At 47.6% G+C, this 15982-nt stretch overlaps 1 protein-coding gene across 1 annotated transcript in view; it reads left to right on the forward strand.

The window, feature by feature from the left end:
* The window catches only part of GALNT16 (polypeptide N-acetylgalactosaminyltransferase 16), a 106718-nt gene extending 90958 nt beyond the window's left edge, over nucleotides 1-15760 (forward strand). Inside the window, exons 14-15 of the mRNA XM_067558132.1 lie at nucleotides 2086-2202; nucleotides 14537-15760. Of these exons, the coding sequence (XP_067414233.1) occupies nucleotides 2086-2202; nucleotides 14537-14674 (255 nt within the window). The 3' untranslated portion in view covers nucleotides 14675-15760. The remainder of the gene's footprint in view (nucleotides 1-2085; nucleotides 2203-14536) is intronic.
* The last annotated feature ends 222 nt before the right edge of the window (nucleotides 15761-15982 follow it).

Here is a 15982-nt window from a genome sequence, read left to right on the forward strand (position 1 = left end):
TACACTGGAGTATTTGTCCTGGGTCCATAGGATCTTTTACAGACACCACTTTTTGGGCACAGTACAAATGTTCACAGGATTCTGAGGTGGTTAATACACTCCTAATGGGCACAGTGGAAATTGAAATCTTTGCTATAATTACCAGAAGAGTATATTTAAATACTTATTCAAGAATTTAAGCCTGCTCTTAAATAAAAATCTTTAAAGTACTTTTCAAAAGAGTGTTTGTATTAAAAGGGCAGTGTCTGGTTAAAAAGCCATTTTTTAAAGAAATCGGATTTCTTTGTTACTAATAACACCACAGATGAATATAACTTAAATAATTTTCCAACGCTAGCGATTGCAGCCGTGCTACCAAGCAGCATGTTACCAGAGCCAACACAAATCCTCCCCCACCTCCCCAAAATCATGTGGATCGGCAGGGCTTGTCTGCAGGCCCCAAGGCTTGTTCCATGGGAGGGGGACAAACAAAACAAAAAAAGGACTTTTACAAAAGCTACATTGTGGGTCCAATTTGACCCCACACTGTCCTTTTTAAATAAAATTATACCAAAGCGCAATTCTAATGTGAGAAGTAATTTAGTAAGACAGCATTGTGGGAGTCAGCTTGTCTCTCATTGGCTCCAGAGCAAACATACCCAGGTTAAGAGAAAAAGATGTGTGGGTTTTTCCTAGCTGCCAGTCCTGCAGACTCCACCTGGGGTCTGAAAGTCAGGCACATCACCACGAGTAACAGAGATTCTCTAAGCCAAAATCTGTCCTTGATGGGCTTGCCCAGGGGTAATTGAGGGGAGAATTTGGCTCTGCAGCTGGATTTTAGTTAATGACTCTGTTGATGATGGACAAGCCAGAATAGAAATCAGGTCCCAATCCTGAAGCTGTGTGGGCTCCACAGGGCTAACAAATGTAAGATATAGGGGGGAAATATTTTGTCACTAAAAATCAGCACATAATACTCAGAGGGGAAAGATCTGTTGAGTAAGAAGGTGCCATTTTTACAATAACTTTTCAGAGTAAAGCCACACTGTACGGTAAGCAGCAGCCAGGACCCCAGCTGCTGTAAATTGGCATAATCTCACTAACTTCAATGGGGGACTACATTACACCAGTCCAAGATTTTCTCATTTGACAGCCATGCTACAGCAGGGAAGCAGCCTGAGTAAGCAAAGGGACACAGTAGGCTAGTTCATGCCAGCAAATGCTCATTCACATCTGTTATCTGCTGGGAGCCACTTTGCAGCCAGCATCCAACATGCCATTTAATCTGACTCACTCTGCCATTTCACCATTGTTTGACATCGCTGAAATTTACTGCATTCGGTCCCTCTTCCCTGGTGACTGTCCCAGTGAATAATAACCTTAATAGTTGGTGGGATGGGTTATCTATAACTGTTCCAGTGAATAATAACCTATAATAGTTGGAGAGGAGGGTGGCAATGAAATGAATGAAATGGCTTATTTTCTATGGATTGTGTGTGATGTGTGGGTTTAAATGTATGTGTTTTGCCTAACTTGCTAAATGGTCTGTTGTTCGCATTAGACAATCACTGTTGACTCCTGTGGAAAGGAGGGAGTGAATTTGCTTATTATGTAAAATAATCAGAAACAGTTGCCCATTGTATCAGTTAGGAGACCGGGTCCTACCTGCTTTGCAGGCTGGGAGAAACCCTGGCTATTTAAGTTCCAGAGGGGTAGCTATGTTAGTCTGTTTTTAGCAAAAAGAGAGTCCTGTGTGGCACCTTAAAGAGCAACAAATTTATTTGGGCATAAGTTTTCGTGGGCAGAAATCCACTTTGTCACATGCCTGATTATATAAGGGTATTGTGCAGGGAGACACCTGAAGCCCATGGATAATCCAGGCAATATGACTATTGCAAGCCAGCCAGCAGGCTTTGAAGTTCACATATCAGGATTCCCCAAACCTGAGCACAGACTTCAAAGCATGGTGGCTGACCTGCCAGGTTAGTCCATGGGAGTCTCTTCTCTGGTAAGGACTCAATGAGGACTCCAAGATTTGGCTCATTTTTCTGTTATATCATCACTACCATAATGATGGAATCTATATCTTTGTTTTCTCCATCAAAGGAGTGGGTATTCAGTGACCCTTTAATTAGACAGCAGGACAAGTGTCTCTCCATCACCTCCTTCTCCACCGGGTCACAAATCACGCTGGAAGCATGCAATCAGAAAGATGGCAGACAGGTATGTACCACCTTCATCATGCTGTCACTGTCACATGCTGGTGTTGCTGTATCAGTGCAGCCCAAAGGCAAGAATTGGCACCCGCAAGGTGACCATATAACCTAAAAGGTCTCTTCCATCTTTAGATTCGAGGATTCATCCCCCACTTGTACATGTCTTGTCTTTCATGAACTTTGATGTGACCCTTCCCCTTACCAGGGGTAGGATATAGATTACATGGCTCTGAGATACCCAAGAGAAGTGGTGAAAGCTTCGTCATTTACTTATTTATTTAGAGATATGTAAAATGTGCTTACCGCTCAAAGCTGACCTCACTTCTCAAGGTGGGGAGAGAGGTGTTTCAGATAGCCAGGACCAAATTGGGTATGGGGCCTAAGTTGCTAACTGGACTGGACAAAGCACGATAGGGGAACGATCCTGCACTGTCAGAAAATGAATGGCTCGATGACTTACTAGTTCTTTTTTGTTCCTGACTTCTCTGCTTCCCTCAGTAGCAAGGGAGAACAAACACTGCATGATGCAGGGCTGTGCTGGTGTCTTTTCTAAGGTGCCTATTGCCTTGGTAGCCTCGAGGCATGAAGCACATAGCCTATAACCAGTCCCCATCCCCATCTGCTCTAAAATACCAGACGTGTCTGAATTTAGCCCTTGCCAAAAGAAAAGTGATTTTGAAAGCGTCTGACATTCAGCCATGCCAATCTCTGGGAACCATGAGCATAGATGTCACCAGAGTGTTGGTTAATGCAGGAGCCCCTCAAAGAGCGGTCACTGTGAATATGCTGGGAAAACTCTCACCGTTGAAATTTAACCCTGCAAGATGAACTCAGGTGGCTTATACTTTTCTGGGTCTTTCTTCCTCTTGGTGACCACCCGCACCCCTAGCTGTGTAATTAGGTCACTTCACTCTTCTTACATGCCTCACAGGATCCGCTTCCCAGTAGCAGAGAGGATCCTGGCAGCTGCCAAAATCAGCCTCCCCCTCCTCCCAGGGAGGGTGGAACTAGGGGAGCCATGGGGGCTAGCACCCCTAAAATGGCAATATTGTGGAGGCTGATGTTCGTTACCACAGTATTTCCTCTGTGCCTAAAGTGAGTGAAAGACAGGGCAGCCCAGACCCCACTCCTCCTCCAGCCTAGCCCCACCCCAGCTCAGGGAAAATGGGGCTGGAGCTGGACCGGGCGGAGAAGGGGCAGCTGGGTGGAGCTACATCATTTCTGGGATGGGGGGAGGGTTGTTTCCCCACCAGGCAGGAGATGCTGCCAGTTGGGTTAAAGCAGCAGCTGGGGGAGGGAGCAGGGTGCTGGATGGGCAGATGGTCTGGGTGCCTGGGACAGGGGAGCAGGGACACCAGGCTGCCACAGCAACCCTACCCTCATTGCTTCCTCTGCCTGTCACACATCGCCGAGGCCAAGATGAGTGCCTGCCCTGCCACCCTCCCCCACCCCTGCAGCTGCCAAAGCGTCTGGCCTTTGTCCAAGCTCCCTCTGCATCCTGACCCCCTGGCTCCTTGGTGCACACCCCAGACCCCAAACTTCAGCCCCCCCACATTCAACACAAGCTTCTTCCACCTCTGCTTGCTTCCCCAGCACAGCAGGGCCAGTGTCCTCTCTGCACGGGAGAGGCATGTGGGCCCCGCTAGCCAGAAGTGCTAAAAAAAAAATCAATCCACACTCATACATGTGGATTCATTTTGACATTGGAGTCATTTCCAGAGCATCAATGTGACAGTTTTATCATGGGCTCATTATAAAGATATGCACGCCAAAAACGTGGAGCCAGCCTCCTAAGGATGTGAGTCATTGTTTTCCATTGCCTTACGTGGAGGAGCTGGACTCAAATCAAGGACTTGACCTAGCAAATGATTTTGCTGACAGTCTGTAAACAGGCATTTTGTGTAAATGTTTCACATAATGAAGTGAGGTGGCAAAATTTGCAGATGATACAAAACTACTCCAGATAGTTCAGTCCACAGCTGGCTGTGAAGAGTTGCAAAGGGACCTCACAAAACTGGGTGACTGGGCAACAAAATGGTAGCTGAAATTCAATGTTGATAAATGCAAAATAATGCACATTGGGAAACGTAATCCCGTCTACATGTAAGGGGACAGTTGGCTCCTTACTGAAACTTAGAAGGGTTTTTTTAGTTGGCCATCTCTCAGTACCAAAGGACAGGGGAAGGGTCGATGAGAAATCAGGACCCTGAGACTGACAGCCCCCAGGGCTGGGGGGAGAGGCCAAGGCTCCAGGTGAGCCTGAGTGACAGGGCGGACAGGCCAATGAGGCAGCCAGGAGGCCCTGTCATCCGTGTGAGCTGGAGCTGCCTGGGCAGAGCAGCCTGAGCTAAGGAGAAAGCAGAACTCAGAGCCAGGGAGAACCAGAGAAGCAGCCTAGGGAGCCAAGCTGTGCTGGGAGCAGAGCCACAACAGCCAGAGCCAGAGGGGACAGAGGAGCATCCCCCGGAGCTGAGCTGGAGGCAGAGCAGCAGCTGTGCTGAAGCAGAGTGCGGCTGGGGCTGGAGCCATCTGGAGCTAGGTGTGGTGAACAGCTGGGGAAGGCGAGGGGAGCCTGGGCAGGACCCAGTGCAGGGAGATGCCACCAGCCAAGAGGCCCTGCAGGCCAGACTTGAAGGGGGATTGTGACCCCGATGGGGGGACCCAACCCTGGGAAGAAGAGTCCTGCCACCTAGAGCTTGGGAGCGTGTGGCCACCACCAGAGCAAGTATCCGAGCCGCTGCATCTGTGCAGCACAGCCAGGGCCTGGGCAGGAGGCCTGTGACGTGTGAGAAACAGACTGTCCCTTACACCCCAGAGATGCCATGTGTGGTGTCTCCGTGCTCAGGGGGCAGTGTTAGGTGTTTTCCTTTAACCTTTCCCATTTTTTCCATATTTTTTAATTGGTTGCTGTTTAATAAATTATATTTGCTTTGAATTATATGCAATGATCAGTGGGTCGGGGAAGCGTCCAGTGCAGAGAGAGTACCCTGGAGTGGGGACATCCAATCCCCTGCCCTAAGTGACCATGACAAGATTGGGAGTCGTGCCCCCAGGAATCCTGGGCCCAGCCTTGTCGGGGTTAGAGAATCCTGTCACACAGGAGAGTGGGAGGGGAGTTCTCAAGGTCAGGCAGGCCTCTGGATAAAGGGAGTGGGCGCAAGAACTGAGATCCTTTTGCTAATCAATTCCACCAGGGTAGTGTATAAGCCAGGACAGTTCCCCACAATAGCGGGACCATTCCCCCGCTTACATATATGTATAAAATGATGGGGTCTAAATTAGCTGTTACCACTCAAGAAAGAGATAATTGGAGTAATTGTGGATAGTTCTCTGATCCACTCATTGTGCGGTGGCAGTGAAAAAAGCTACAGAATGCTAGGAACCGTTAGGAAAGGGATATATAATAGGACAGAAAATATTGTATTGCCTCTTTATAAATCCATGGGATGCCCACATCTCAAAAAAGATGTATTGGAATTATAAAAGGTACAGAAAAGGGCAACAAAAATGATAAGGGGTATGGAAAAGCTTCCATGTGAGGAGAGATTAATAAGACCGTCTCTTTTCCAAGATGAAAAGTCCCAATTAAGGGGGGATATAAAATCATGACTATAAAATCTATGACTGATGTGGAGAAAGTAAATAAGGAAGTGTTATTTACTCCTTCTCACAACAGAAGAACTTAATGGGCAGCAGATTTAAAATGAACAAAAGGAAGTATTTCTTCACACAACAACCAGGCACCCTGTGGAACTCCTTGCCAGAGGATGTTGTGAAGGCCAAGAATATAATGGGGTTCAAAAAAGAATTAGATAAGTTCATGGAGGACAGGTCCATCAGTGGCTATTAGCCAGGATAGGCAAGGATTGTTGTTTGCCAGAGGCTGGGAATGGGTGATGGGATGGATCACTTGGTGATTACCTGCTCTGTTTATTCTCTCTGAAGCACCTGGCACTGGCTACTGTCAGAGGACCAGATACTGGGCTAGATGGACCATTGGTCTGACCCAGTACGGCCGTTCTTATCACTGGAGATGGGTAGAAACCCTCGCTCTAGTTCCAAACACTCCTGTACTTTGGGGGATGGGGGTGAAGGTATGGGATACGTGTGCCTGAATCCAAGCCTGGATCTGGATATTGAATCTGGCCCCATCTCTATACAATGGACTGAATGTAAACCCTGGATCCAAACAGCTCTGAACTTTTGGAGGTTTGAATTCCAAATCAGGATTCTTGCACCTGGGGCTGTCTCTACTAATAGTGTCCAAGCTGACTGCGTGTCCTGGGATGACAAAGGGTATTGTGTAACCACAACCATCAATCTGGCAACCACTGCTATTAATATTGACATTGATTTCTAACTAGCAGCGGTTCTCCCTTTTCCACACCCCCTCTGCCCACGCGCACGCTTCCCCTTTCCCTAGCATTGCGTCTGAGACAATGCCTCAGCTTCATTCTGGGAACTGCGACTTTCTCTGACAGCTCCCAGATCGAGTGGAAACTGAAGTTGGCAGTTACCAGCTGCTTCATGTGTGAGTGTATAGCTGGGCTCACAAGGAGAGGAGAGTGTCTGGCAGCAGAGGTATGGCAGGGTGGGATTCTCTCCATGCCTTCCTAACCCAGTTTCCAGCTGTCAGCTACCTGATCGCCTTTCAGCGCTGTAACCAGTAAAGAACATAATGAGATGGGAAAGAAGCACTGAGCAAAGTCCCCAGATCATTCTACTGCACTGCTTGGTCCTCAGGACTTGGGGGAGTGTTGAAAGGTATGCATTGTATTTACCACCACTAGGTTCAAATATAGTTCCCAGAAGGCTGAAAAAAATCCTGTTGCCCAGAAGTCCAGGACAAAGTAGAGTGTGACCTGGGCCAGTAAAGCATCAAGTTCACTGCCAGCCAAACAAGAACCAGGAGGAGAGCTGGGGGTGAACTGAGTGTGGCATCAAATTCAGCAGCAGCACGCTGACCCACTGTAAGGAGGGAGTGGCAAGAGAGGCTGAGTGGAGGAAAAACTTGAGGTACTTTATGGGAGGGGAGGGTGGAAAAGGGGCTGAGCAAAGCACAGCAAGAGAACTCAGTTGTTATCTAGAGGTGAGAGGGGTGGGCCCAGATGGTGCCAACTACACACACACTGTCTTGGGAGAAGATGGTAGGGACAGCGAGATGTTCACCACTAAAGGTGTCTGAGGGTGAGCTTCAAGGAACGAGTTCTCTGTCAGTGCTCTCGGCAGAGGGCTGTGGTGAATGGGGAGGACGAGATTTGGACTTTTCAGGATCTGGATTTCTCAACTGCAGACAAGTGGTTCAAAGGCAGTTACCTTTGGCAGACAGGCCAGCAACAGTTTATTTCTAGAACCATGCCAGAGTAGACGGTGTCGCAACACTGGGAGCTTTTGATTTGATTTTCAGAAAAAGAATAAAGGCATGCAAGCTCTAGACCAGTTAGATAATTCAAAGAGTGTTATTTTTGCCAGAGAGGCAAGCAACATTTAAACTTGCCATCCAAGTCAATGTAGGCTTTCTAATAACATTAGCTGCAACTGAATTACTGATTCAGAACAAGTCCATGCACATAAATGCAGGAAAACACTTGATGGAGATATCAGTGAATGAGTCAAGTCTAGATGCTTTCCAGCCTCATCAAGATATCCTGTACTGGTAGCAGGATATCCTTAAGGGGGGACCAGGAACAAAATACATTTGGCAAAACCATAATCACTCAACAGCAACAGCTGATAGCTGGCAGCACCAAGGGAGGGCTAGCCAAGGTCTATTCTGTGTAATCAAAACTAGATTTCAAACCAGAGGGATGTTATCCAGAATTTTATGTAGATGTTAGCATTTCTACTTCAATGTCATAAATGATTGCATAGTCTCAGACTGGTGGTGGGAGTGGCATTTTAATTTGTATTAAAGTGAGGGCAAATATAAGACCAAATGAGAGTCAGACACTAAAAACAAGAGATTAGAATTGAGACACCCTGGCATAATATTCCCAGACAGAACAAAGAGAATGTAGAGAAGTCCCATTAAACAAAAGTATTTAATTTTAATTCACCTGAGAGAATGAGACCCCAGCCTGAAAATTAGGACAATCAGGTTTTTTTTTTTTTTGTGGGACAACCAAATTTGAAGTCTTAGCTATTGGTCTTTTTTCCCAGCTTGCTTCTCAGTGTTGCATATTATTTGAGATACAGACAAATGGAATTCTGTGCAAACTATCAAAACACAGAGACCCAAGTCCTTACCATTTTATAATTGCCTGAGTCAGCATCTTCACAGGAAAAGCCAGGTAAAATGTTCCTTTCAGTATGCCACATCTTGAAAGCAAAAAAGAAAACATGAGTTTCTTTCAGGTCTGATTCCTTTCTGTTTCAGTTTTGTGACTTTCAGAGCTCACAGGGTGAGCGACAGTGCTGGCTAAATTCTGACAGAGTGCACCTGCTGCCGCACAAGCTTTCTTATCATGCACCTCTGCTCATGCACAGTCTTCTGTGAAACATGTCCTGTCATTCCAGTCCTAGGCTCCCCACAGTTCTGCAAATGCACCTCAGTCATGACGTGCAATACCCGCCCCCCCTGTGTCACAGCTAGGTCGTGGACAGCCAGGCTAGTAGTCAGAGCCAGACCCTGCAGTCATAAGACAGGAGTCAAAAGTCAGCTTGGTCAGGATACCGGGAGGTCATAATCAGGAGACAAACTTGAGGTCAGGAGCCACAAGTCAGATGCCAGGAAATCAACCCGCAGGAGCAGGTGGTAGGTATTACGAGTAGGTAGTACAAGACACACAGAGCAGAGGGGAGCCCAGGGGTTCAAACAGCTTCCTGTTCTTGCTTTTGGCTTAAGCAGGGCCAACAGGCCAATCAGCCACTCTAGGACCTTGCCAATTGGACGTCAGGGATAGAGCTTCACAGTCGGACTGGGCTTCATGGGTCTCAGGTACGCTATGGCCAACAGGCTGCCAGGTAGATGGTTGAAGCATGGCTGCTCCCATGAACCTTGCAGGCTCAGTGTCAAGACCGTGGTTCATAACACCCTCCTATTCCAATTATCAGCTCTTCCTACATCTCTGCCCAGTGTAATCAGCGCCATGCCTGGTTTACACCTAAAACTTAAGTTGACCTATCTCTGTCACTCAGGGATGTAAAAAATTCACTCCCTTAAGAGCTGGAGTCAAGCTGAGCTAAGCCCCAGTGTAGTCACCACTAGGTCAACAGCTGTGCTGCTGTAGTATTTCTAGTGTAAACCTACTCCTAATCCACAACACCCTGCTCTTTTACTTCTACTTCCTTCCTGACCTTGGTTGCTTCCAGTAGCTTGCTTGAGCTATCATTAGTCACTTGCAAAAATTCCAGACCCACTAAGACCTCTGATTGCTTTGTAAAATTATTTGGATTGATGAAAGTTAAAAACCAACTTGTGGTCACACTGAAAAATTACAGTACAGCAAAGTACTTCCAGCTCTGTTATACCCTGGACTATACTTCCCACTGACTGTCAGAGTGGAAGGATTGAATGGCTTTTCCTTCAATATTACAATAATAATATTTGAGAGACAAGGTGGATGAGGTAATATCTCTTATTAGACCAACTTCTGTTCGTGAGGGAGACAAGCTTTTGAGCTCTGTGTAAGCTCGAAAGCATGTCTCTCTCAGCAACCGAAGTTGGTCCAATAAAAGAAATTACCTCTCCCACCTTGTGTCTCTAATACCCTGGGACCTACACAGCTACAACAACACTGCAAAAAGTAATGATATTTGGCACTCACCGCACCTTCATCCATATCCTGCAAAGCACTTAATGTGTAGTAGGGCTAGTTGGACAGATTCAAAATTCTGACGACATTTTGATGGGAAAAAGAGAGGAATTTTTGGTGAAAATCATGATTTGTTGTCCCACCAGTTCTAGCAGGTAATCTGTATTAGCTCCTTTTGACAGAAAGGGAGGAAGAGGTACAGAGCGATTCAGGCCAAAACTTTTGAAAACTTGTCAAACAAGCCCAAAGAGTCATTTGGGAGTCAGGAACCCACAACCTTGAGCTAGCACAAGGTGTCCAGCGAGTGGTTTGTTTCACTGCATTGTCACCTAGCATGGACAGGGCACAAGGAAGAGTGCCTTCTGCTGAGTCACCAGAACTACTTCCTGCAATACATAGGTGTTCCTCAGAGGCTCCCACCTAAGTACTAACCAGGCCAAGTCGTGCTTGGTGGATGAGAGCTGAGAAGTTCACAGCCTGAGGCTGCAGAGCTGCAGGTAGTTTCCTGAGAAGGTGTTTTCTGTGATTGTGATTTCCTCCAAACATTCGGTTTCTACCCTCTCCCTGTACCTTTGCTCATCTGTTCATCTGAGATATCACACCCAACTGTGCTGCCCCAACACAAGGTTGTTCCCAGGGCTGCAGAGCACCATTTAAAGTTGGGGGGGGGCATAGATTTGTCCCTGTGCTTGACCAACGTCTTCCCCTCTCAGGCCCCCACATCCCTCACCACCAGCCTAACCCCTGGAGCGCATGAGCCCCTACCCATACACCCTCCAAATTTGAATGAGTGGCATTGCAACACTCAGGTTTGGCCCAGCTACCCCTCTGCCCTGATGGAGGGGTGGCTGGGCTAAATTTGAGTGAGTGGTACTGTGACATGTCACATCAGGTGGCAATGCCACTCAGGTTTGGCCCAGCCAAAAAGTGATCAGGCCACGACCAGGCAGCCCCCTCAAGCTCCACAGCCTATGATTGATCTTATAACTCTTGCGGGCAGTCGAGTGATCAGACGAGAGACTTTAAGTGAAGTCAAATGAGTCTCTTACCACATTACTGCTCCCTCCTGAATGCTGGGAGGGAGGCATAACAACTCCAGTCTGGATGGGGGGAAATTAATGGCGTCAAAACCACTACTTTCACCTAAGGAACCAACAACTTGAGCTTTTACTGTCAACGCACAAACTGCTACCTGCATAAAATTCCTACAGCCAAATTCCAGGCCTGTACTTCCTCCCTCCACAACCCACCTACCACTTTCCATTGCACTCAGAGATTCAAGATGACTCTGAAACAGCTGCTGGGCTTTCAGGTTGTGCAATTAACTGAGAAGTTCATTAATTTGGTGTAGTAGTTCATTAGCAGTAGGGAATGTGTGGTGCTGAGTGCTCCCTTTGTGTCCTCCTCCTGCTGCTGTTGCTGCAGGCAGTTCCTGAAGACCGAGCGGCTGGCATCTGTTCAGCGCAAAGCGGCTCACAGATCAGTGGGTCTCTAATCTGGAGAAATAACGACACAGAATCTCCTAGTGAGGCCAGGTTTGTCCTGGGGGAAGAGGAGGGGAAATGTCCCTTGCTAATTGCCATTGTCACAGATCTCTAATATTCAAGGCCTGATAACCTGCAGCCTACCCTTTCACAGCCATAGCCCATAGGAGGGAGGGCTACAGGTTGCTAACTAAAGCCATCCATAGAACAGATGAAAGGTGGAGAGAATGCCTTCACATAGAGATATTACTTAAATGAGGCCTCAGAAGGCAGGCCCAGTATGTGCTCTTGGAGATTCCCAGGGGTGGGTGTGCCCTTCTCCCAGTCCTTCATGACTGTGTATGCTACTCTGTGGTTTACAGCCTCCCTGGTTCTCTACATGGTGGGCCTCTGTCAGGTGGTAGTCAGCCAAGCTTGGATCCTGGATTTTGGGGCCTAGGAGGCAGCGGGTGTTGATGGCACTTTAAGCTCCACATTGTGCTTCAGGAAAGGTTAAAATTCCACCCCTACAATATTTCTGCCCCTCCTGCTAGCACCCTCCCTTATCATGTTGACTTCTTGCCAGTAAAGCAAAGGCCAGCAGGAGCCCCCTCAGTCAGAGCCAGTAGCAGCAGCAAGCCGAGGGTTAATATTTATGAAACCACCTCCAGGCCATTTCAGGCCTAACTGCTGCAGGAGGCAGCTGAGCGGAGAAGACCCTACATTGCACAATTGCGACATCACCCGAGAAGAATAACCAGCAGACAGATCAGCAAGAGGACAATGAGGTGCACCCGGGCACGGCTGCAGTAGAAATGATAAACAGCACCGTAATGAAACGCTGGGTTAGCGAGTTGATGTAGACTTTAACAAGTGGATTGTCACTGAATGTGGCGGGGGGCCAAACACCTGCAATGTGCGGCAACCTACACTGTTCAATGGGTCAGTCACCCATGACTGACAATGCCCATAGAGTTCTAACATTAATCTAAAAGGGGAGGCAAATCTGACAGTTCTTCTAGGAACATTTCCTCCTTGCAGATGGCCTGTCTGCAGTTGCTCCAGACTTTTCAAGCCAGCCTGATGGACTGTCCCCCTTTTCTTGCATCAGTCAAGCGGTCAGGCCAACCATTCTCTTAATATCCCCAGGCTGTCAAGCTACTGAGCACTCCAGCCTTGTGTCCTAACTGGGCCATCTGCTTGACTGAAAAGAGGGAGACAGGAAAATCCCAGCAGTCTGGAGTGCTTGGTCCAATGATGCTGCTGAGATCAGCCATCTCTGGGTAAATGACTGGCAGAGAATCCTGCTGGAGATCTCAAATCCATGTTGTTATTATTATTATTATTTATTTATGGTAGCAACCATTATGTGTAGGCACTTTCCAGCCAGACAGGAAGGAGCAGCCCTTGCCCTGAAGAACTCACCCTTTAAGCAAAGAGACAAGGAATGAGAGGTTGGGACGAAGGGTAAACAACACATACTTTTCCTTTCACTGTAAGCATCACAGCCAAAGTGGGCCACCAAGAGGGACTTCAAGGTGGACGGAGGCCTTGCGGATGAGCTCAGGGAGGTCGTTCCAGGCATAGTGGGCAGCATGACAGAAGGCCCAAAGGCATTTATTGAGACGCTGACAACAAGGCAGTCAAGGGTGCAAACGCTGGCCCAGTGGAAGGGTGTTGGGGCAACTTGAAGTGAGATCAGCTTGGATAAATAGGGAGGGGCAGAATTATAAAGAGCTTTCTAGGTGGGGATACAAAGGTTGAATTTGATGTGCTAGCAAATGAGGAGCCAGTGGTGGGCTTTAAAGAGGGCATGATCAAATCAATGGGCAAGGAGAGGCTGATTTGCTGTGGCATTTTATATGGACTGGGGAAAGGCAAAGTAGGTTTGGGGAGGACAGAGACAGAGCTGTTGCAGTAACTAAGAGGAAAGAGAATGAAGGCCTGGACCCTAGATTTAGCTGCATGGATGGAAAGAAAATGATGGATCTTGGCGGTATTGAGGAGGAGGAAGCAACATAATTCGGATGTAACCTAGATATATGGGACAAAAATACCCCAGGTCATAGGCTGCAGTCAGAGGGAGGCTGGTGGCGTTGCAGCAGTGACAGAGGAGGAGGAAGTGGAGAGAGTTTGGGAGGGAAGCTAAGGAATCTGTTTTCTCCCAGGTTAAATTCAAGCTGACAATACACTCCAGAAGAGATGTGGGATTGGATGGAAGGGGCCTGGCTAGGTAAATTTGTGAATCATCTGAAGAAATTAGACAGAGAAAAGTAAGGCTCTTACTTCGCAGTGGCAGTTTGCCTTTAAGGCAGCTCCACTGACTTTATAGCCCTTAATGGAGAAGGACTTGGCTAGATCTGAGGCCTCCTCCTTAATCTGCTGCTTACTGGCAATCTGCATTGGTAGGACCCCGCTCACCCTTCACCTTCCCCCATCGTGCCTTGGCTCAGCAGGTGAAGGAACGGTTGCAGAGGTGGGTGTGTGGGTGTGCAACTCCCGCCCTCACTGCCACTGCCTGGGCCTGTCCTTCCCCATGGCGCTCAACAGGGATAGCACAAACGTTCCTCTGCAAAACAAAGTGTTCAAATGTAGGGCCAGATTGCAGCCAGCCCCCTTTTTAATGCCACTTCGGCTTTCTGATATCGTAGTTGGTTTTACATTGTATGTTTTGTGACGTTGTAATTATTATTGGTGCCAAATTCTGCTGTGTTACACCAGTGTCATCTCAGAGCCACCCTCGTTTACACTCATCGAAGCACGAGCAGGATTTGGGCCAGCAGGTGCCTAAAGATGCAGATAAGGAAGTTAGGCACAAAACCTGGAAAATCCCACTAGGTGCCTATGTGCCGCTTTAGGCTCCTAAATACCTCTGAAAACCTGACCGTATAAGTCCAGGTGAACTCCTGTCAGCCAAACCCTGATTATAGAAAATACAGAGGATCCTAGATTTTGGAGCTGTCACCCCAAACCAGAAATCTAATTGCCTGAATTTCCACTGGGTCCCCTGCCAATTGCATTTCACCTGTGCTAAACCCTGCTTCCTGTTGCAACAGTCTGCAGAGCGTATGGGGAGCCTTTCATCTCACTACTTTATTTTTTCTCTTGCCTCCCCTTCGCCCAGAAATGGAAGATGAAAGGCAGTTTCATTCAGCACTTTGTCAGCAGCCTTTGCCTGGAAAACCAGTCCAGCAGAGTGGTAACCAACCCATGCCAATCGGATATACCGGGTCAACAGTGGGAGCTGCTACAAGCCACATGATGGTAGCCCAGAAACCTCAGTTTCTTTTTGCATGAGACTTTGGGAATGGAAGGGGTTAGGGTGGGGACTAAAGGTTTATTATTTCTAACCTTAATGTTTTGATTGTGATCATCAGCAACTCATCATTTCAGCTGAACATTCACTGCTTTTGAACTTTTAAGGAAGAAGTTAGGGGAGGGGGGATAAGAAGTGGCACTGAAATTGACCCATCTGTTGTCTCCAGTTCTCTGCTGTAACTGACATCCTCATGCAACAGCAATCAAAGGTAGGAGAGGGCACAACCCAATAGCCAAACAGAGCTCAGAGTGACAAGTACTGACTAACAGCTCTCTCCTTCCTTTGCATTGAAATTTGATCTTCAGCCCTGTGGATTCCATGTAACCAGTGGCCTCAGCAAGGCTTCTACAAACTCTTGGTGGCTCCTTGGCTTCACGGGTTTTCCACTGTAACATCTTATGTTGTTTTTATGTGTTGTCTCGGACTGCTGCAATGTGGTTGCTTTGTGGAAATTCCACATGACCGATGCATGGGTTGGGAGATGGGCAATGGATCTTTGGAGCAGGGACTGTCTTCTGCCCTGTATTGGGACAGTGCCTAGCGCACGGGGGCATCATTCTTGGTTGGTCAGTAGGCACTGCCTTTATAAGCATAATTAATCTGAATGGAGAATGTGTAACGGGCAGAGGAGGGGTAATGGACATGTGGGAAAGGGGGAGGGTTTGTATTTTTGCAGTGTTCCACTGGGTCAAATCAACGTCATTCCTTCCAGAGATTCTTTTTACGGCTTCCCATTTCCTATGGCAAATAGTCATGATGGCCAGGAAGGCTTCTTTGGTGAGATCTTAGACAGGCCAATACCATTGCAGTAGGTAAACCAAACCCAACCCTCTATTAACTGGTCAGAGCGGTGTGCTTCATAAGACTGAGTCCTAGAATAGGATGCAAGCTTACTATGAAATGATGGTATCTGTATAACAGTCTCTGCTTTCCTTCCCTACACCCAGGGAACTGATGAAATAGCCAGGCTCTAGCTTGTGCATGTCCTTCTTCCCCCAGTGTTATTCTGCTGTGAGTTGACTCGACATTCAGAAAATGACTGGCTTGACTCTGGGATATAGGAGGTTCCTGGAGGTTACTTTGAGACTGATAGATGCGATGCTATCGCTGCTAGAAATGTTCATTAAGTCCCACCCGGCAGGCATTCCATGGCACTGCACTGACTGTGTGTTGAAAGTATTGGTGTATTCGGTGATGACAGGCCAAGCAGTGTGTGAGGCAGGAGGGACGGGGGGTTGGAGAGAGCATGGT

Source organism: Emydura macquarii, unplaced genomic scaffold (assembly GCF_026122565.2).
Source record: "Emydura macquarii macquarii isolate MOO-44397 ecotype Brisbane River unplaced genomic scaffold, CSIRO-AGI_Emac_v2 contig_1876, whole genome shotgun sequence".
NCBI lineage: Eukaryota > Metazoa > Chordata > Testudines > Chelidae > Emydura > Emydura macquarii.